The sequence below is a fragment of the Natrix helvetica genome (genome assembly GCF_964273705.1).
Source record: "Natrix helvetica genome assembly, chromosome: 5".
In the NCBI taxonomy this organism is placed as follows: Eukaryota; Metazoa; Chordata; class Lepidosauria; order Squamata; family Natricidae; genus Natrix; species Natrix helvetica.
In genome coordinates, this window is record NC_138551.1 from 30,461,291 (window position 1) to 30,483,328 (window position 22,038).

General features: G+C 40.2%; 2 protein-coding genes across 3 annotated transcripts in view; both read left to right on the plus strand.

Annotated features, from left to right (window-relative positions):
* The first annotated feature begins 2,106 nt into the window (after window positions 1–2,106).
* Window positions 2,107–11,518, plus strand: COMMD2 (COMM domain containing 2). 2 transcript variants are annotated; one of them, XM_081956311.1, is made up of 5 exons: window positions 2,107–2,346; window positions 5,760–5,837; window positions 8,140–8,222; window positions 8,596–8,769; window positions 10,868–11,518. In XM_081956311.1, the coding sequence occupies exons 1-5, from the start codon at window positions 2,280–2,282 to the stop codon at window positions 11,063–11,065; spliced, it is 600 nt and encodes a 199-aa protein (XP_081812437.1). In that variant the 5' UTR covers window positions 2,107–2,279; the 3' UTR covers window positions 11,066–11,518. The 2 variants fall into 2 exon arrangements, with proteins under 2 accessions (XP_081812437.1, XP_081812436.1); XM_081956310.1 differs by lacking the exon at window positions 2,107–2,346 and adding an exon at window positions 2,749–2,904.
* Window positions 11,519–16,592: 5,074 nt separating this feature from the next.
* Window positions 16,593–22,038, plus strand: part of WWTR1 (WW domain containing transcription regulator 1) — a 100,407-nt gene continuing 94,961 nt past the window's right edge. Inside the window, exon 1 of the mRNA XM_081956159.1 lies at window positions 16,593–18,052. Within this exon, the coding sequence (XP_081812285.1) occupies window positions 17,628–18,052 (425 nt within the window). The 5' untranslated portion in view covers window positions 16,593–17,627. The remainder of the gene's footprint in view (window positions 18,053–22,038) is intronic.

A 22,038-nucleotide genomic window follows, 5' to 3' on the forward strand; every position in this document is an offset into this window, starting at 1 on the left:
TAAAATCAAGGGTGATTCACTTAACAACTGCATCACTTAGTGATAGAAGTTCCTGTCCCAATTGTGATTATAAGTCAAGGACTACTTTTATTTTGCATTGGTTAGACGACACCTGGAGTATTGTATTTTGTTCTAGGCTGATTTTAGGGGGGAAAATTGACAGTCAAATCCAAAGACAAATAACTAAATAATGGAGAGAACAGTTGTACATAATGAGTATTTAAAGCTGGAGAACACTGCAGGGAAACACTATCTCCATTTTTGGGTAATAAAGATGATAGAAAATACTTTTTACGTTATGGATGACAGGATAATAAACAATGCATTTAAATCACAAGGAAGTACAGTTCAGTTAACCATCCTGAAAACATTCCTAGTGGTAAAAGCAAGTCAACTGTGGAGCAAATTGCTTTTCGTGTTATGCACAGGTAGTCCACAACTTACAACAGTTCATTTACTGACCATTCAAAGTTATAGCAGCACTGAAAAAGGTAACTAGTTTTCACACAACCGCTGCAATATCCCCATGGTCAAATGATCAAAATTCAGACACTTGGCAGCTGACTCATATTTATGACAGTTGCAATGTGTTTTGGCCTGCCAGCAGCCAACAGAGCTGGCAGCGGAGTTGGACAGTGAGGAGGTTGGGTAGGAGCATGGGCCAGTCCTGGAGGGTGAGGAAAGCTTGGACGAGGGCTCTTCATCGGAGGTAGACTCTATGCTGACTCTAACCGCTTAGAGAGGGCTGTAAAGCACAATGAAGTGATATATAAGTCTAACGTCTATTGCTATTCCTATTGTAAAATGGGGCAAAAATTAACAACTGTCTTGCTTATTAACAAATTTTGCACTCAATTGTAATAAAGGATTATTTGTATTGCCTTCTTTGGAGATATTTAAATAGACCTGGTGATCACTGGTAGAGATGTTGTACAGTGGTCACAAATTTTAGCAGCGGGTAGGAAAGTGAATTAGATTATTTCTTTTTTTAAAAAAGGTATTTATTACTAATATAATTTCAAAAATATATACAAATATTTTTAAAATACAGAAAATAGGGGGGGAAGGGAGTGGAAAAATAATAAAATGCAGGTGGGTAATTAACAATGATGCAATATTAGTCAGTTTTGCATACTTGAGCCAGTAAATCAGAAGTGTAACTAAAATCTGGTTTTATCTAAAGCAAGCTCACATTGCTCTAAATAGACTTTTTTCTTTTATCTTAATGTGTTTTGCTTTCTGTTTGCTTTGTCTGATATTGCTAACTCCAGGACATCACGTGATGGGTTTGTATGCAATACTTCGCTGAGTTTATTTTTTAAGGAGCCTGACCAACAGTCTTCAATAATGGTTACATACTTTTTTCTCCCTCCTGCCCTTTTTGGAGACTGACAAACATACCTTGGCTAGATTTCAACACAAAATATGACAAGTTTATTCTTTAATTGCAGACCTTGTCATAGGCTCTGGAAAATGTGATTCATAGCCCTGAGTGGCAATGAACCCAGCTAAATGTGGGGTGTTCAATAAATCTTATTTTAGTGCTAAAGATTTTAATTCAGGACACTTTACGCGTCAACCAAAATGCTGCCTTTCACATTTTCAAAAGAGCACTCTCTTAAGTGAACCTGTTAGCAATACGTACTGTAGAAAAGGTAAAAGTTCCCCTGCTAGTGCTAGTAGTTCCCAACTCTAGGGGCAGTGCTCATCTCCGTTTCAAAGCCGAAGAGCCAGCGCTGTCCGAAGATGTCTCCATGATCATGTGGCCAGCATGACTAAACGTACCGAAGCGCTGTTACCTTCCCACCAAAGGTGGTCCCTGTTTTTCTACTTGCATTTTTACATGCTTTTGAACTGCTAGATTGGCAGAAGCTGGGACAAGTGACGGGAGCTCACTCTGTTACGCCGCACTAGGGATTCGAACGGCGGACCTTTCTGATCAACAAGCTCAGCGTCTTAATACTGTATAGTTATGCTTAACATTAGATCTGCATTAAAATACTTTATTTTAAACATTATTTTAGATACATGATACAGAAGAGACAGCGAGTGGGAAAGTTTTGGCCAGCAGGCGGCAGCGGCAGCAGCAACGCCTCGACTATAAACAGAGTTGCAAGCGCATTCGTCTTCAACGAGTGCGAGTGGGAACCCTTGATGAGGGAGCTGCTTCTCGGCGGAGCGCTATCTCGGTGACACCAGCCGGGAGGGGAAAATCTGCCCGGCGGGTAGCGAAGCAGGGAAGTGCTCCTTGTGTCGGTGGAGGGCGCTAGGCGAGCAAGATGCTGCTGGTGCTGTCGGAAGAGCACAAGGAACACCTGGGCTTCCTTCCCCAAGTAGAGAGCTCAGGTAGGAGCACTTCGAGGGCTTGCAGCGCTGCCTGGCCGCTCGCTCTACTTATGACCTCGCCCACTCGGGACCTGCGTGGCACCCTCCCGCGGTGTGTGTGGGGGGGGGGTGTCTCGATGGAAAAGCGCATGCTGGGATGCACGGAACGAATCCTGATACGTTGAGCCCCACGCCACTACAGAAGCCGTTGCCTGGTTATTTGGGAAGTATCTGAATATTTAGGGCTGCGACCCTCAGAGCACCCTGGATACCTTTGCTCAGCTGAAAACACCCGTTGGCTAGCCTTTAGAGCAGGGCTCCCCAAACTTGGCAACTTTAACACTAGTGGACTTCAATTCCCAGAATTCTCCAGCCAGCTCTGCTGGCTGGAGAATTCTGGGAGTTGAAGTCCACAAGTCTTAAAGTTGCCAAGTTTGAAGACCTCTGCCTTAGAGTATGCTTTCATGCTTCCATGCTTACCCTCGCAGTTTAAAAGGGTTTTATCAGCATTGCCAGAAAAAATGTTCATAGCGAATAATTGTCCTGCCCCTGCTTTTATAGCACAGTTATTTATTGCAAGTAAGCATAACAATTCTAATATAGTTTTTTTATCGATGCCTAGGGATGTAGCCTTCTGTTAAACCTCTCCGTCATGTGCTCTCTTTATTTTCTATGTAGGCTTATGATTCATTTGGACTTTTAAGCTTCAAGAAATAATACAAATCTACTCCATAATTTGACCTATGTTAATTCTCCAGTTTTAACATGAAAGCTTTTCTAAGACATCTTTAGAACATCTTGCATAGCTTTCAAGGCCAAAAAGACTATATACACAGTGTCTGGAGTTTATGTAAATATTTTTAAACGAAGAGCACAAACTATAAATCTAAAAATGATTCCTATGATGTTTCCTCATATATCTTAGTATCGTTGTTAAAGATAAATGTTTGCAAAAATTCTAAGAGAAAAAATTGTAAAACTTGTAGTTGATCAAAGATTATATTGGGAATGACTTTGCCTTAGTTATTTTATTTTGTATTTTACTTTCTTGCAATTAAAATATTTTTTGAGTGAAACAAGTTATTTAATTTTTCTTCATATAGTTGATTAAGATGTGGTTTGATTAACAATTAAATTAAGCATAATTAACTGGTTTTATGTAACAAATTAAGCAATGATCCATAGTTTACAAACTAGTAACTGATATTGCACAGCAATGGTGGTTATATAATGTGATCAACCAGCTTATAGAAATAAACTTTTAGGTTCATACAATACACTGAAAAATGAAATAGCTAATAGGGTTTGTGTAATATGCTAGTTAACAAAGTTGACTAATCTTAGCAAGTTAGTGACTGCTTCTGTGTTGTTTGAACATAGCCAAGTCTGCCAACTTGCACAATCACTTAGCATAACCTAATATCATTTTAGATTAAATAAATTGATCTAATCCTCATATTGCAGATTATTAATGTAGCTAGTTTGCAATTACAAATGTTCTAGCAGAGGCAGTTCCTGTATCTGCAATTAACTTAATTTTATTCATTCAGTAAATTGAACCAAATTAACTGTGTAAACAGTTCGGATTGCATTCTGTATGATAGCAATAGCACTTAGACTTATATACTGCTTTACAGTGTTTTATAGCCCTCTCTAAGCGGTTTACAGAGTCAACATATTGCCCCCAACAATCTGGTTCCTCATTTTACCCACCTCAGAAGGATGGAAGAGTGAGTCAACTTTGAGCCTGGTGAGATTTGAACTGCCAAATTGTCAGCAGAAGTAGCCTACTGTATTGCACTCTAACCACTACACCAACACATCTCATGTGATGTTTGGGTCATTTTGTGGTTTCTTGTGAATATATCTAATTTTGAAGTAGGGACTTTCCTGGTCACATTAGAGTTTAAGTAGACAGTAATATTAGGAGGCACATTGTGGTTCACTCCAGAAGCACTTCAGAAACTGCCAAAGCTTCCCCATTCAGGTTCGGTTCATATGAAGTTTGATATGCAAAATTGATCGCGCTAACTCTATACCCAATTGTAGAAACTTGTATAAGTGGAATCATATACAGATTAATGTTACCTATATACCAACTGATTAAGTATTTAACAATTTGATTTATGTCCAACATGTGGTTTATGATTTCATTAGTGGACTAGGTAAAACATACAGAAGTGCTTTACAAAATTCATATGTACATACAGCATTTATTTTTGAACTGCTAAAGCAGCTGTTTATTTTCATCCCAGTAAAGGGATTCATATAGAGATAGCCAAGATCAGTTTTTAAAACAACAGTACAAGCATTGCAAACCATATGACTACTGTAAAGTTTCCCAAAGGAGTTAGAAAGCTTCATTTTTGGGGGGCTTTGCAAACCCCTGCTATTATTTTCACTCATACTTAAATTAACCACGCTTCCTAGATTATAACTGCAGTGATAGATCAACTATTCTTTTAGGATAATTGGAATCAATAACAGACTTTTTGCATCTACATAACATTTGAGCAAACAAAACCATTTTTTTCTTGATACTTTGCTTATTTTTATCTTTTTGGAAAAGCCAAAGGATTAAAACAAAATGCTACATAAATGATAATATAATACTTTTATTATAAAGTATGGTATATTAATACTTTAAGACAAATAAGAATTCCTGGATCATATGACAAGAAAAACAAACCACAGATCTAAATATAAATTGGCTAGTTGTTCCTGCTGACATAAGTTGAGGCTTTATTCTGGCTTATCATGTCAAGGAAACATGGTCATTTTGTGATCCAAATAGTGTGATAGCCTTTTTATCATATGAAAAATATCATTTATCATATGATGAATATTTCTAACATGATTTTCTGAGGAATTCTGTTTTTCTCAGAACAAGCAGTTTTTGGCACTCTGCTGTATTGCTGCTACATGGCTTTTGTCCCAGTTAAATAAGCTTTATGCAAATTGGTTTAATGTTATGAACCCGAGCCCTGCCTTGTTCCTTAATAACATCATCAGAAATCATGGATTCTTTTTAGACTATGGTTTATTGAGAGAAGGGCAAGGTACACATACTGAACAAACCACAGATGGTACCATTCAGGTTTATTTAGCTAACAGAATGAACTATACATAAATGTTTGAGTATTGTGCATTAGTCTAATATTTATTCCCAAGCCAGAATGTTTTAGAATCTAGTTCACTGTTAAAGGGAACATTTATAAGTGAAAAACAAGGATTGAAATTTTACTCTTGGCAGTCCATAATGTTTTGCTACTTCCTTTTATTTGTCCATTTCTGCCCACATTCATTACTCTCTAAATTTCCCTCTGTAAATTCAGAAGCAGATTCATAATTTGCTGTGGATGGAGATATGTTGTATTTGAATTGATTACTTCTTTGTCCCCGCCATAATTCCATCATGGTGTTTCTTTTTTCAGTTGTCAATGAATTTGGTCGTATTGCTATTGAGTTCTTAAGAAAAGGCACAAACCCTAAAGTCTACGAAGGAGCAGCAAGTAAGTATAAGAACAGCATGTTTGCAGGCTATAAAAGCAACAGACAGAAATAGAAGACCCATCTATTATTGATACTATCTGTTGATGAAAAACAATGATGTTAACCAGTAGTGACATTCAAAAAAGTTTACTACGGGTTCTATGGGCGTGGTTTGGTGGTTGTAGCAGGGGAAGGATACTGTGAAATCTCTATTCCCTCCCCACTCCAGGGGAAGATTACTGCAAAATCCCCATTTCCTCCCGATCAGCTGGGACTCAGGAGGCAGAGAATAGATGGGGGCAGAGCCAGCCAGAGGTGGTACTTACCAGTTCTCTGAACTATTCAAAATTTCTGCTACCAGTTCTCCAGAACTGATGACAACCTGCTGAATACCACCTCTGATGTTATTCCAATAAACAATTAATTTGAACTATAGTTTAGAATCATGAATTACAAAAAATTATAAACTAACTAGCAGGGTGATTGGCATAGGAAACTATGTTGAGGAAGTTAAAATAAGAAAATACAACTTCTTTCAGCTTGAGGGCTTGTATAGTCTGCTAAAGGCCACCATCCCAAAGAAATGTGGTAACCATTTTTTCCTTTGATTAATTTTAAAGCTTTTAGTAATTAATGTTAAAGTTAGGAAATTATTTAATGTTTAAATTTTATTGCGGAGGGAGTAATAGCAGATTTTTCCTTCCCATAAACCATAACTGATTCTCTATGGACACTTGTTTCATTGTTAACTTTCCCTATTGATAAAGAGAAGACACTACAACCTTTTTTTAAGTTCAAATGAAAGTGAAGAAGAGAAATTAGTCCTTTTTGTTATTTACAGGGAAACAAAAAAAGATTTTTTGAATGTAGTTTTAGAGTATGGAGAGTGTTTTTAAGGGGTACTTTTTCTACTTCAAAATTCCTAAAATTGAAAAAAGGAGGGAACTTTTCGCTTTCCCATCCACCATCAAACCAATAAGCCTTGAATTCAGTGTCAATGTCTGTGTTAAGCAGTAAAAACCCACTTTACTTTTACTTTTACTTTTATTTAATTTATAAACCGCACCCTCTCCCTGAAGGAACACTAAAACATTGAAGGAGAACAGTAAAGTTACAAAGGTCATTCTCAGTGAGAAAAGGCCTGATTCCAGTCTTGCAAATGAGACCTCTGACAGTACACATGTGCAAATGTTTTAATCCTTTTTTTTAAAATCAGAATTTTACTGAACATGACAAAGGAGGGGAGAATAGTTGATTTACATATTACGTGCCAAGGAAGGATTTTCTTTCTAATAAACTGTTCAATTTTCTATTTAGAAAAAATGAGGCATTTTATACCTCTGAACAGCTTGTTTACTTGTTTTTCTGTAATTCCTCGTTGCTAAATCAGTGCTTAAATAGGAATCTGGCTTGATTAGCCAGATTAGAAATTAGAAACTATCAAAATAAACTGTTAAGGAACTTTCTAATATGCTGAAAATCCAAAGCAATTTAGAAAGCAAAAAATAAATATTAATGCATGATTACACCTATAATTTTAGAAAAAATATATGCTCATATAGTTCTATTTATACAGTTTATTGCTCTGGATCCAGATATGGTGGCATAAAGCTTGCTTGCAAATGTAAAGCAACAAGGAAATTCTGAAATCACATCAGTAAATAGTGAAAGGTGTATCTCTATAAATGTGTTCAAATTCTTTTTACACTTCCTTAAAAAGCAGGAACCATGTTCAAATTGTTTCTCAATTATTGTTAAACCACTGCACTTGTATTGGGATGTCATCAGAATTGGTGCAGCAGTTTCAGAATTGGATTTAATTTAGGAATGCATACTCTGAAAAAAGGAGACACAATCTGAACATGATATGCCATATTATGGAGATGTCACATACAGTAAACAAGCATGTTTTCCATAGACTGGAATATTTGACATATAAGCATACAAGCATATAGGCAGATAATTCGTAGTTTGCATTCTAGTTTGCATTCTAAGCAGCAAAGGCCTACCTTTCTAATGTCCTTATTCATTTTATTTTCTGATAATTATGAAAAACGGAAGAGTTAGCTTTAGAAGAGCTGTGATCTCTAGTAGGACGTTCATAGGAATTTCAGTTGAAATTGTAAACCGAATATCTTTTCCTGCCTCTCTTTTCAATCATTGTTAATCATTTACATGTATAATTCAAGAGAGCTTGCTTTTAATAAATACATTTACATTTGCAACCTAAATTATATTTTATAGCTATATATTATTTATTTTTATGATGTTTTTTTAAATTGGCCATTTATATGTATTTCTGTGGACTTTTTCATTTTTTAGGAAAACTTAATGTTAGTAGTGAGACAATTCAGCATGGAGTAGAGGGATTAACATACCTTCTTACTGAGAGCTCAAAACTCATGGTAAGTGGTTACACAATGTGTTCTATTTAGAGAAATAAGCATATACTTCAGATTGTTTTGCGGGGGAGAATTAAGAATGTGTCACTCCTACGAAGGTGTGGTATTTCAGATGAAAGTTTAAACATTCCTCTGGTTTTGGTGCATTTACTATTTAGTTATTAATTTCTTCCACTTATTCAGGTTTCACTGACTTTAAGAGCACTTATTGATGATTATCTGCATATTTTAAAAGTTTTACATGCTGATTTCTACTGACCAATCATATTTCATAGTGGGAAATGTAATCTTTGGAACAAGAAATACATTTGGAACAAGAAAAAATGTAATAAAAGCAACTGAAAATTTAAATGTTCTGCATTTTATTACTTTTTAGATTTCTGAAATAGATTTTCAAGACTCAATACTTGTATTACGATTTCCTGAAGAATTGAATGCCTTATTACTTCAGCTCTATCTTGACAACAGAAAGGAGATCAGGAATATTCTGAGTGAACTAACACCAAAGCTTCCTAGTTATCATAATCTGGAGTGGAGACTAGATGTGCAGGTAAGATTAAAAGCATTAGTAGATATTTACTGATTCATATCAGCTTCAGAATGAACCAAATTTGTTTATTGGTTTCAAATTAGCAAATATTCGTTCTTTCCAGAAGATAGAGGTAGCAGTATTATGAAATCATGCATTTTGTCATATAATTATTCACAGAACGATACAATAAAGTGAACTGTATTTATTCATTAGGATAATGCAATTTGCACCTTTAATCTATTCATATGAAAAGAAATACTTCTATAAATTTTCATCATTCCCATCTTACTAGTGCGATAGTATATCCTGCTCTAGGCAAATTATTGGAATTTTATTCAAATTGCCTCTTATTTTGCAATAGAAAATTTGGAATAAATGTTGGCCATTTTAAATGGTAATGTAATCAATTATTCAAAGTAACTTCATGAAAGTTTAAAGAAAATTAAAGGTTCTAGGGGCAATCATAAAAAGTTATGTACACAGTCTAGTTTAATAAAAATCACCTTAGCAGCCTATTCTTGAAATTAGAACTATGGTAACATATTTACAACAATGTAAATAATACATACCATAAATGTGTGCGGGTGTGTTTTGCAAGGGAGAGATTATCCAATTGTCAGGCCCCATTGAAGTCTTTCCTATAAAGGTACCTTGTTTTCCCAAAAATAAGACTTCCCTGGATAATAAGCCCAATCGGGCTTTTGAGTGCATGCGCTAAAATAAGCCCACTCCGAAAATAAGCCCCCCCAAAATTATTGCAACACAGGAGCAGCCATAAGGAGACCATGCTTGCTACCTCCAGCACCTCAAATATAATAAGATCTCCCCAAAAATAAGTCCAAATGTTTATTTTGGGCGTCAAAAGTAAATAAAACCCTGTCTTATTTTCAGGGAAACACGGTAGTGTAAGAGCTTCACATGGGAGCCAGTTTGGTGGTGTGGTTAAGGCATCAGGCCAGAAACCAGGACACTGTGAATTCTAGTCCCACTTTAGACATAAAAGCCAGTCTTTCTCTTTCAGCCCATAATGGTAGGGCTGGCTTTTAGGAGACAATCTAGTTGTTGCATTCCTGTCATAATCAATAAATCAACACTTGATTGATCTGCAAAAAAAAGTACCATAGAACCCGAACATGCATGGAAAACACTAGGTTTGAATGAATACACACACACCATAAATTGAAACAAATGATGTAATTCAAATTCAATGGATGTTTGGATTTAATAGGCATTCCCTCCACCCTAATGGGTTATATTTGGACAACCATAACATTTGGATTATTTGACTTTTATAAAATAATTCAATTGCCTTTTTGTTAAATGTCAAAAATGTGTTAGATTCCAGAAAAAGGAATTGCAATATATTCTGGTTGCCTTAGTTATCCATGAAGTTTTAAAGTAATCAAATAACTACAGTACCATTGTAATATCAGTCACTAACCAAATAGTTGTAACTCGAGGACTATAGAGATAGTCCTCAACTTACAACCATTTATTTAGCCATTGTTTACAGTTACCATGGCTTTGAAAAACCTGACTTATAGCCAGTCTTTGCATTATGACCATTGCAGCATCGCCACTGTTATGTAATCAACATTTGGGGGCTTGGCAATCCATTGCCAGCTTGCAGCATCCCAGGATTGTGTGATTGCCATTTGTGTTCTTCCCAGCTGGCTTCTGACAAGCTAGATCAATGTGGGAAGCTGGATTGTCTTAACAAATATGGCAAAAGAGAATCTGAAATCAGGCGTGAGTCACTTAATTGCCTTGCTTAGCAATAGAAATTCTGTTTCCAATTGTCCTATGTGAGGACTACCTGTAATAAGGCAATGGGAAAAAAAACTTAGTCTGCAGATGTGCAAAAACCCTACTTTTCATCTGCCTTCTTGAGCATACAATATTGTACACAAATGAATGCCCAAGATAATATTTAGTTCTGGTTTAAATTTTCAAAGTATCAGTAAAACATGAAAAGGTCACTAATCATGAAGAAACAGGTATGTACTGTAACAAGCTTACATTTTTGTAAACATTTGCTTTATGACTGCTCTGAATATGGCTGCTCTTCATTCATCCTTATATTTATCTTTTTTCCCCCATCTCACAATTTAAATAGCTTGCTAGCAGAAGTCTGAGACAACAAATTAAGCCAGCTGTAACTTTGAAGCTACACCTTAATGAGAATGAAAATCAAACGACAAAGATACTACAAACTGATCCTGCCACATTGCTCCATCTAATTCAACAAATGGAGCAAGCATTGGGAGAAATGAAAACAAATCATTGCAGACGAATAGTGCGCAACATCAAATAGTGTTTTTATTACAGTAAATCTGCATAATTATAGGAAGCAGTGCATCTGGACCAGTCAGAGCAGTATTCCAAGAACATAAAACAATGTTTACTAGTTGAAGTTGATTGGGTGCTATGTTGATAATGTTGCCGGATGCAAGTTAGAATAACTGTCATAAACTTTAATCATGCATAAATAGTTGATCATGTGAGCTTTTTCTGTTCTATGTATAACATACAATGGTTTTTGACCATTTTTTTCTTTTTCCAATCTTTAAGAATAAAACATACATATTAACATTGTATATGTTTTGGGACTTCAGACTTGTTTCTTACAGTTACTGTATTATTTTCTTCAGCAAATTACTGCCTAATGTTTTATCATGCTGTAAATATCAACTGATATTGTGTAAAAAGCCATATTATAATCATGCATTCTAAAAATTACTTCATTAAAACAAGACTGTTCACACAAGTTACTTTTGTTTGTATATTCACATGTGCATAATTTAGGCAGTTGGCTTACAGAAGAAAAAAGTATAAATCAGAGCAAATAATGAATCCTTTAAAAATGATTGTTGTCACAAATGGGTATACATTATTTTAGTGGAAATTGTCACTAGTTTGTGTTTATTTTAAATATTCGGTATGAAAAAGTTCCAGGTACCCAAAGTCTCTGTCTTCTCCAGATACAGGAGAAAAATTAATCAAGGGGTCTTGTGCTGACAGCTTGGGAAATACTGGACAGGCTTGTATTAAACAAATTAATAGTCTGATTTAGGTATTGAATATGATGGCTGATTTTAGGGTTTAAGATGGTAGAAAACATTTCTGTCCTAAGAATATACAAGGCTTGTCCCTCATTATGTAATATGTCCAGTCTGTTTCCCAAGCTGCTCGCTGCCTTTCCAGGTTATAATCTTCATCTTAATTAGCATGACACTTCAGTGAAAACTTGTTTAAAAAATTAACCTGGTTAAGACAGGACAGCAATATAATCATAGGTTCATTTACTTAAAATTATACTCATCATACTCAATTCCTATGGAAGTCTGTTAGGGTTGCAATCCTAAAAATTCCAGTTGAATATTCCTGAACTAGGTAAGTTATAAGTTATGGTCTAAGTTATGGTCTAGAGCCGAGGGAGTTCACTGTTCTTCAGATACCCGGGTGTGAGTCACTTGGTGTGAAATGGGGCCCAGGGAGGCAGTGGGGTCTGCTGATTGTATACTTGGCTCCTCGCTATACGTCAGCAGCCCTGCCCGAGCTCCTCGAGCTGATCTCGGAGACGGCGGTGGAGATCCCCAAACTTGTGGTTATGGGGGATTTCAACCTGCCGTCGACGGGAGCAGCATCCGAGGTGGCTCGGGAGTTCATGGCTTCCATGACAGCCATGGGCCTGACCCAACTAATTCAGGGCCCCACACACGAAGGTGGCCACACACTGGACCTTGTTTTTGTATCTGAGCAGTGGACGAGTGATCTGGGAATAGGGGATTTAGATATTACTCCCGTCATGGTCAGATCACTCATGTCTCCGGCTAGACTTCCCCGGCGCTACCCCCCACCGCGAGGAGCCGGAGCCAGTTTGTCCAAGCTGGTACCGCCCCAAGCACCTGATGGAACCAGATAGGTTCCAGACGGAGCTTGGGCCACTACCTGTAGCCCTGACCCGCGCTCGGTCGGAGGACCTAGTGGCCGCCTGGAATAGGGCGACGGCTGGGGCCTTGGACCGGGTTGCGCCTTTGCGACCTCTCCTACGGCAGCGACCCACCCGGGCTCCTTGGTATACCGAGGAGTTGAGGGTGATGAAGCGCCATAGGAGACGTCTAGAGAGCAGGTGGAGGTCCTCACGCTCCGAGTCTGACCGAACACAGGTAAGAGCCTATTTACGGACCTACCTTGTGGCATTGAGAGCGGCCAAACGTAGACATTGTGCCGCTCTTATTGCGTCTGCGGATAACCGCCCTGCTGCCCTGTTTAGGGTGACCTGCTCCCTCTTGGTGCAAGAGACGCGGGGGGCACCCTTACAGGGAAGAGCAGAGGAGTTTGGAGAATATCTGCAGAACAAAGTCGCTCAGATCCGAAGCGGAATTGGCCCCCTCCAGTGGTCTGGACGGGCCGTCAACAGCGAGTCTTGTGAGTCCACTCTGGGAGGAGTTTGACTCTGTTGCCCCCGAGGATTTGGACAGGTTGCGTGGACGGCTGCGACCCACCACATGTTCATTGGACCCGTATCCCTCCTGGCTGGTACTGGCATCCTGGGAGGTGACACGAGGCTGGCTTCTGGGCCTGGTGAATGCCTCGTTGGGTGAAGGATCCTTACCAACTGCCTTGAAAGAGGCGGTGGTGAGGCCCTTACTCAAGAGGCCTTCACTTGACCCAATGGAGCTAGCTAATTATCGTCCAGTCTCCAACCTTCCCTTTCTGGCGAAGGTTGTTGAGAATGTGGTGGCGCAGCAATTTCCACGTCACCTCGATGAATCCGACTATCTAGACCCACGCCAGTCCAGCTTCCGACCCGGGCACAGCACAGAGACAGCCTTGGTCGCGTTGGTTGATGATCTCTGGAGGGCCAGAGATAGAGGTTGTTCCTCTATCTGGTCCTATTAGATCTCTCAGCGGCTTTTGATACCATCGACCATGGTATCCTACTGCGCCGGCTGGAGGGGATGGGAGTCGGAGGCACCGTTCTACGGTGGTTCGGCTCCTACCTCTCCGGCCGGATGCAATATGTATTGACAGGGGGGCAGAGATCGACCCTGAGGCCACTCTCTTGTGGAGTGCCGCAGGGGTAGGTCCTCTCGCCCCTTCTGTTCAATGCATATGTGAAGCCACTGGGCGAGATCATCCGTGGTTTTGGGGTTGAATACCATCTGTACGCTGATGATACCCAGCTGTACATTTCAACCCCAAGCCACCCCAACGAGGCTGTCGAAGTGATGTCCCGGTGTTTGGAAGCCGTCGGGGTCTGGATGGGGGACAACAGACTCAAACTCAACCCCTCCAAGACTGAGTGGCTGTGGCTACTGGCACCTCGGTTCAGCCAGCTGACTCCATCGCTGGCCATAGGGGACGAGCAATTGCGGCAGCCGTGGCAAGGGGGGCGTTCCACCAGGTTCGCCTGGTGCGCCAATTGCGCCCCCTACTGGACCGGGATGCCCTACGCACAGTCACTCATGCGCTGGTGACGTCTCGCCTAGACTACTGTAATGCTCTCTACATGGGGCTTCCCTTGGGACGCGCCCGGAGACTGCAGCTAGTCCAGAACGCGGCCGCGCGGGTTGTCATGGGGAGTTCCAGATACTCCCACGTAACACCACTCCTGCACGAGCTGCACTGGCTGCCTGTGGTTTTTCGGGTGCGTTTCAAGGTTCTGATTGCCATCTTTAAAGCGCTCCATGGCACAGGACCTAGTTATTTGCGGGATCGCATCCTCCCACATACATCCCTGAGGCCAATCCGCTCTCACAGGGAGGGGCTTCTCCAGGTGCCGTCCACTAGGCAATGCCAGTGGGCGGCACCAAGGAATAGGGCCTTCTCTGTGATGGGCCCAACCCTCTGGAATGACCTCCCCCCCCGATATTAGAACCACCACAGACTTCCGCTCCTTCCGACAAAAATTGAAGACTTACCTGTTTCGATTAGCTGACCTGGCATAATTATAACTGTTACAACTGTTACCTCCTGGAAATATACTCTCAACTGGTATTTTAAGGGTATTGTTTTAAATCTAATTGATTTTAGGGCTTTTAGAGCCATATTCATATTCTTCTGTACAGTTCTTTTAATTTTTTAACCTCCTCCATATGTATATTTATATTTATATTTGTATTTATTATCTGTTATTTGCTGTGTGGACTGTACACCGTCCCGAGTCCTTTTTGGGAGAGGGGGCAGTCTAGAAGTGCGAAGAATAAATAAATAATAAATAAAAATATAAAAATATAAAATTAAAATAATTGCATATTTGTTTTTATATGACAGAAGGCTTCCCTCTACTGTAATTGTACTGACCATCCTATTAGACATCTAACCTATCACAATTTTAAAAAATCAATTCTATTTGCTCCACATGTTAAGTTTTAAGCTTCATTAGGGTTTTTTATGGTTTGCCTTTACTGATCTGGTAAGTATCATGGCTGAGCAGATATTTAAATCTGATTCTAATTTAGGCTTAACTACTGTGAGTGCTGAATAAATAGTATTTTAATTGCTATGTTCCCATTGACTCTCGTTTATCAGAGTTTGTTTAAATATAATTTTGATGAACCATAAAGTCTCTAGTGAATATTAAAGTACATATGATGGCAGAGGAGCTCTCTTGTAAGGACTGAAATGCAATTTCTAGAATGCAACCAAAGGCTCATTGATGGCTCAGTTTAATGTGTCTTGTAAGGTGTTGCTGAGATTTTTATTCAGATGTGTCACCTGTAAGAAAAGAAGGCTGAGGAACTCTGAATATGTTGGCAAATCTGTAGCTCTGTAATTACTTTGTTCAAGTTCCCATTGACCATGTAAGCATGGCCAGCGGAAGTTTAATATTTGAGATTTTTCACTAAGCTAAATCTACCAACTAGGGATATTTCTTCAATTGGATTCACCCATTATGTCAATTATGGTTGGTTTGCTTTGTATTTATATGTGGCATGAACTTACTATGTTAGCTTTATTTTGTGCCTGCTCAGATACATGGATCATACTAACCCAGTAACCGCTATGCTGCTTCACTTGGGTTGGGAGCAAGATGCAGATAAAGTGGAAATTTGGAGTGAGTAGAATAGAATTCTTTATTGGCCAAGTGTGATTGGACACACAAGGAACTTGTCTTTGGTGCGTATGCTCTCAGTGTACATAAGGAGACTAAAATACATTCCTCAAGAATAAAAAGATACAACACCTGGTGATAGTCAAGGTTACTAATAAGCTATAAAATCGTACTAGGAAACAATAAAAACTATAAATTGAAAGATACGAGCAACATGGTTATAATCATAAGTGCGGAGAGATAGATACTAGGAAGGAAGATAAGAATAATAATAGTATATTCTTGGTGTATTATTGACAGTGTTGTGAGAATTAGTAGTTAAGCAGAGTGATGGCATTGGAGGGGGGGTGTGAAACTGTTTTTGTGTCTAGTTGTTCTGATATGCGGTGCTGTATAGTTTTGAGGGTAGGAGTTGAAACAATTTATGTCCAGGATGTGAGGGGTCCCTCCTTACAGCTTGGCAGTGCAATACAATCAAGTTTCCCCCCCCCCCCAATTGAAAACAAGTATAAAGCGGATTTGGCATCCACAAGAGCCAATCTAAGTGGAATATCTAGACAGTTGGCTGTCTCCGTCCTAAATCCGTTGCATCCTGGCTTTGGATTACTTCTTAGCTAAAGCTCCAAAAGGAGCAGCTGAAGGAAGCCCTGGCACGCGTTTTGCCTGAGTTGTTAGTCATAACCCTACTTGATTTCCGTCCTAGATTCCCGTAAACTCCCTCAGCCCACCCCCAGGAGGCTCCTGTTTCCCAGTTGAAAAATCCAGCAGGGTCCGGCTCTCCAAAAAACGAGCCGTGGGAGGGAGAACTGGCAAGTGGGTGTACCGTGTAATCGGACTGGTCCCAGACGCTGAGCTCATGAATAATGCAGCTGCCAAACTTTCTGCGCCGCCCTAACTCTGAGAGTTTTGGGTAAGTTTGTTTGGTATAGTCGATCGCGGCGGCGGCGCCACCGTAGAAGCGCTCAGCCCTTCAAGATCTACAGGATGGGTATGTAAAGAAAAGAAAAGAAAAGAAAAGGGACCGACTACCCTCCGTCCCGCAAAAGTCGCTCCTTCGCCCATCTTTTAAGACAAGAGAAATAATGGTAGAAAGTGACTGAGCCGGGCCGCCCTCTGCACGCGCGAGGCGGGGGGGACGGGACGAAGAGGACGCCAGGCCTGGAGCAGAGCGCGGCTGAGATTTCAGGGGAACGTTCCAAACCCGAACGTTCGCTTCTCAGTGTTCTAAGTCGCACCGGTCCCTCCCCGCCGGATCCCCCGTCGCTTCGAGTCCCAGGCCCTCTTCGGAATTCCTCCCTGCCTTTCGTGACAGCCGCGGGAGAAGATCTCTCTCTCTCTCTCCCCTTAGTCCTTTAAAGGAGCTGTTTTCTTTAGGGGGAGTTGTAGCAGATCTCTCAAATTCTGAGGGGGGGGAGGGGGAGTTGCATAACTTTCCTTCGGGGCTTGCCTTGGATTTGCTTCAACTGTTCTTGGAGATCCTGCGAGATAAAGAGACACTTTGGGGAGGGAGGGGATAACCGCCTTGCATTTTCTGCTTGAGGCCTTTTTGCAAACGAGCGGAGTGGTGGTGGTGGGGGGGGAGAAAGGTCGAGAGAGCTTGGCTTCGGAAACTTAATTCGCCGCAGACCGATTGTAGCTACAGGACTCTTGTCTCGGTCGGAGCAAAGGAGACTGGAAGGTCTGCAAGACAACTTTAGACGGAGGGATCCTGGCCTGCCGGCTCTGATTAATTCCTGCTTCTAACCCCCACCCACCCTCTGCCTCTCCCTCTCTGCGAGGTCCCGCGGCAAACTTTTCTGGCTCGAGGTAGGAAGAAATGAATCCTGCTGCCGTCCCTCCCCCGCCGGGACAGCAAGTGATCCATGTCACCCAGGATCTGGACACTGACTTAGAGGCTCTCTTCAACTCGGTCATGAACCCCAAGCCCAGCTCGTGGAGGAAAAAGATCCTGCCCGAATCTTTTTTTAAGGAGCCCGATTCGGGATCTCATTCCCGCCAGTCGAGCACCGACTCGGGCAGCCACCCTCCCCGGCTTAGCAGCGCTGCCGTCGGAGTTCACCACGTCCGCTCTCACTCTTCGCCAGCTTCTCTTCAGCTGGGCACCGGGGCGGGAGCCACCCCGACCCCGGCTCAACAGCATGCCCACCTCCGCCAGCAGTCCTACGACGTGACGGATGAGCTGCCGCTTCCTCCCGGCTGGGAGATGGCGCTCACGCACACGGGTCAGAGATACTTCCTCAAGTAAGTAAGAGTGTACGGTGGAGAGGCGGGCCAGGTGCTAACCTGCCGGTCGGTGCATAACAAAAGGTTGAGAGTAATTATTGAGTCTGGGAAGGGAAAGAGGCCCGGAGGCGACTCCAGGTAGGCCTAGTTGGCATGCAAACTTGGAAAGCAGAGGTGCTGTGCCCTCTCATTTGAAAGAAGGCCATTTCCTTTTAATTGCAAAAACTTTCCTGCTGAAAGTTGGGTAAGTGGCAGTCTCTAGAAAACTTGGAGATCTGGAATCTGAGGATCCGGCCTCATTAGTATTTGGATGGGAGACCACAAGAAAATCCTGGGACTGTAGACCAGATTTGGAAGATTGGACAAAACCCAATGGTGGGATTCAAATAACTTAACAACCGGTTCTCTGCCCTAATGATTTCTTCCATCCCTCAGTTTACCAAACCTCTCAGAAAGTTAACAACTGCTTCTCCCGAAGTGATGCGAACTGGCTGAATCCCACCACTGGACAAAACCACTGTGAAATATTTTCTAAGAACAGTTCAGAGGCTGTCCCTGAAATAAGCAAAGGTCAACTTTCTCAATGATGAAAGTGCTTTGCACTTTCAAAGAATCCCATTCTATTTTTAATTGTGTTGCAGTGTACTTGTAACTCTTCTTTTCACAGCGGACAGAATAGTATTGTTAGGTACCTTTATTGTATCTAATACATTGTACAGACATTTCAAGGAATGCCTTGCAAAACCCATTTTAGATGGCATGATGTGGCTCACTATAAAGAAAGATTTTGTATATGCTCAGAGGAGCTTTTTCACTCCATTGTTGGGTTTTCATAACCAACTTGCACAGATTATCAACCTTGAGAAGTTTTAAATGTTGCTAGATATTTTTATGCTTAATGCATTGTGTGAATTAAGGCTGTTGGATTAGTTAACTATTCAATACATTGAACACAAATGAGTTAATTCAGTTTCAAGGCTATTGTTGAACACACCCTATGTATATTTTATCTTTCTTTCAAAGGTTAGTGTTCAGAGTCAAGTATTCGGTTTTTTTTTACTTTTTATTATGATTATATCCTACCTTTTCTCTAAGAAGTACAAGATGGTGTTCATAAGATCACCTTTCATTTTATCCTCCCAATGTTAACCTATGAGAGATGTTCAGTTGTCATAAAATAACTGACCACAATCTCCACTAGGTCCCTGGTTGGGATGGACTTGAACAGGGGCATTCAAGTTCACTGTTTACACTGACTTTCCAATCCATCAGACCACCCTAACCTCTCCTTAGTGTCCAGCTAGTAGCCTGTATGCTAGCCTAACATACAAGTTACTATGAGGTTCCAAGTGACTTGTATGGCTGAATGATGATTTGAACCTGGATTTCCTCTGGTTTTACACTTACATTCTGAGTTGTATTACATTATTCATTCTTCCAAGCCTTGCGCATATTTACTTTATTCCTTGTAATGACCGGAATTAAGTATGCAAAAGTGATGTGAGCATTTCACCTCTGCCAGAAATTCTCCACTGTCCTCCTTACTATCTGTACACCAGCAATAAGCAGAAATAGTTGATAACTGTCACCTTCAGGACGCTGCCTATTTTTAATGTGTTGTGATGTTTGTGAAAAGATCAAAATATATATTCTGGAGCATCACATTTTGTTTTCTAAATAAAAAATAAAATGTCTATATTCACACATTTAATACTGACGTGGTTTCTTTTGAGCATATTGTATTAACAAGACATAAAACAGTGTATGTTTATAAACCACAGTGGCATGTTTTTTGGTTTTCTCCAAGTCAGAACCGAAGTCAGTGGCCTGATTCATATTTCATTCTAAGCCATATCTTCCAAATTACCTTGGGATGGTTTGTATGGATTTTTCTAAGTCAAAACCAAATTCTCTTATGGTTCAAATCTAGGTGTCTTTGGATTTTTGTGAGAACCAGAAAAGGATAGTTTTGCAAATACATGCTATTCTCAGTCAAGCCAGGAGACCTGGATGGTGTCAGCAGTGACACAGTTGGCCCACTGCAGCTCTTTATATGGTCCTTCAGAAATGCCTACAATGCATTTTGTTCCTGCTTTTTCCTGTCCTAACTACCTCAAAAGTCAGAGGATTGGAACAAGATGTTACTACATGAATGATGCATGCTTGGAGGGAGTTGTGTCAGGGAAAATTGGTTCTGGAGCTAAAATCTGATGAGTGTAAGGTGAGGGCTAATTAAGAACTGCCTCCCCAGTACACAGGAATTTAATAATGTTAGAAAACGTCAATAAAAGAACTATTGTCTATGGTTGGATTTAGTTTGTAACTAATTTAGAACTATTTTCCATGGTAGAATTTAGTCATGTCCTCAAACAAGGAGTCCAGAAGATGGAAGAAATAATAAATAATAATAAATGAATGTGTGTGAAGTGACAGAATTATTCGGAAAATAGAATAGTGGCATTTGTGGATAAGGATGAATTCTAAAATATGTTTCTCTGAAAAAACAAGAGAAATGATCAAAGTCAACCTTTGGGGCCCCTTACATCAAAAGGAACTTTAGCAACGCTGTTGCACTGGGGAAGGAGGGAGGAAAAACAAATTTTTGTTGGGCAATGTTTTGTTTTCACAGCTTGTAAAGACGTGTAAGTTGCTTTATACATTCAGATACTGTGGATACATCTGGACCCATTTTACTGACAGCATCAATAGGATGTATGTGGTGAAAGGGGTCTAGAAAGATTTTTTTTAAAAATGAGGATGGCAGGACTCAGAAAAAAATAAGACATGGAATCCAACCCCTTCTCAATGCAGGAATCCAAATTAAAGCACTCTTGATGGATTGGGTGTCTATAGGTAGTTCCTGATTTGCAACTGTCTGTTTAATAAACAGTTCAAAGTTACAACAGTCTCAGAAAAGGTGTCTTTCGTCTCATCCCCAAACTTAGACTTTTGCATCACTTCTGCTATCATGTTATTGGAATTTGGATGGTTAGGACTTGACTTTCATTTATGACAGTTGCAGCTTTTTGTGGTTACATGATTGCAATTTGTGACCTTTCCAAATGGCTTCGACAAGCAAAGTAAATTGAGGAAGCTAGATTCGCTTAACGACCAGGTGATTCTGTTAACGACTGTGGTAAAATGGTTATAAAATCGGACCCATTCATGGGATGACTTGTTTAATGACTGCATCATTTAGTGACTGAAATTCCAGACTCAGTTCATAAATTGAAGATTACTTGTATTGTACATCCAGTGAAGGGCCCTTTCTCCTTCTCTTGGTAATATGGTGTAATCAAATTTACTCCTTATTTAGCAAATAAGGGCTGTATAAAAGGTCTTAGGGTGCAATGCATGTAGTGGGACAGTTGCCTATAGAGCAGGGGTATCAAACTCACGTCATCATGTGACGTACCACAACTTTTTCCCCTTCACTAAACCGGGCATGGACGTGGCCAGCGCATGACGTATCCAGCCCGTGGGCCACATATTTCACAGCCCTGCTCTAGAGGTTTTTCGATATTCCCCTTAAAAAGTATTTTCCTGGAGGGCAGAATTGTAGGAATTGAAGTCTACACATCTTAAAATTGCTGAGATTGAGAAATATTGCTGGTGTAGATTTTTTGCAATCCGAAAATGTGATTTTTGCTTTGCCACAGAGTGTTCCTGTCACTCCATCTTTCCCTTTCTCCTGGTAAGGTAGAATTACTCTGTGCTTAAGCACTCATATGCTGGCCCTAGAAATTGTAGCTGATGTCACAAATTGACTTGTATGCTACAAATTGCCAAAGTATCTATATCCTGCTATATCAAAACTGGCAATCTATTGAAGATTTCATCTAAAGTTGTTTGAATGGGCCTGTAATGGTACAATAAGTATATAATATAGATCTAGGATTTTCTGTTTTCTATTAGATAGGGTGGAGGTGGAGTCTTTTCTTTTAACTCACTTGAAGTACATTTTAGGGTGTATGCCACATTTTCAGTAAGATTTTAAATTCAAA

Coding starts and splice junctions, on each gene's coding strand:
- COMMD2 (XM_081956310.1), top strand. CDS start 2,790: ATGCTTCCATGCTTACCCTCGCAGTTTAAAAGGGTTTTATCAGCATTG. Junction 5,838..8,139: donor AGTCTACGAAGGAGCAGCAA/GTAAGTATAAGA, acceptor TTCATTTTTTAG/GAAAACTTAATGTTAGTAGT. Junction 8,223..8,595: donor CTGAGAGCTCAAAACTCATG/GTAAGTGGTTAC, acceptor ATTACTTTTTAG/ATTTCTGAAATAGATTTTCA.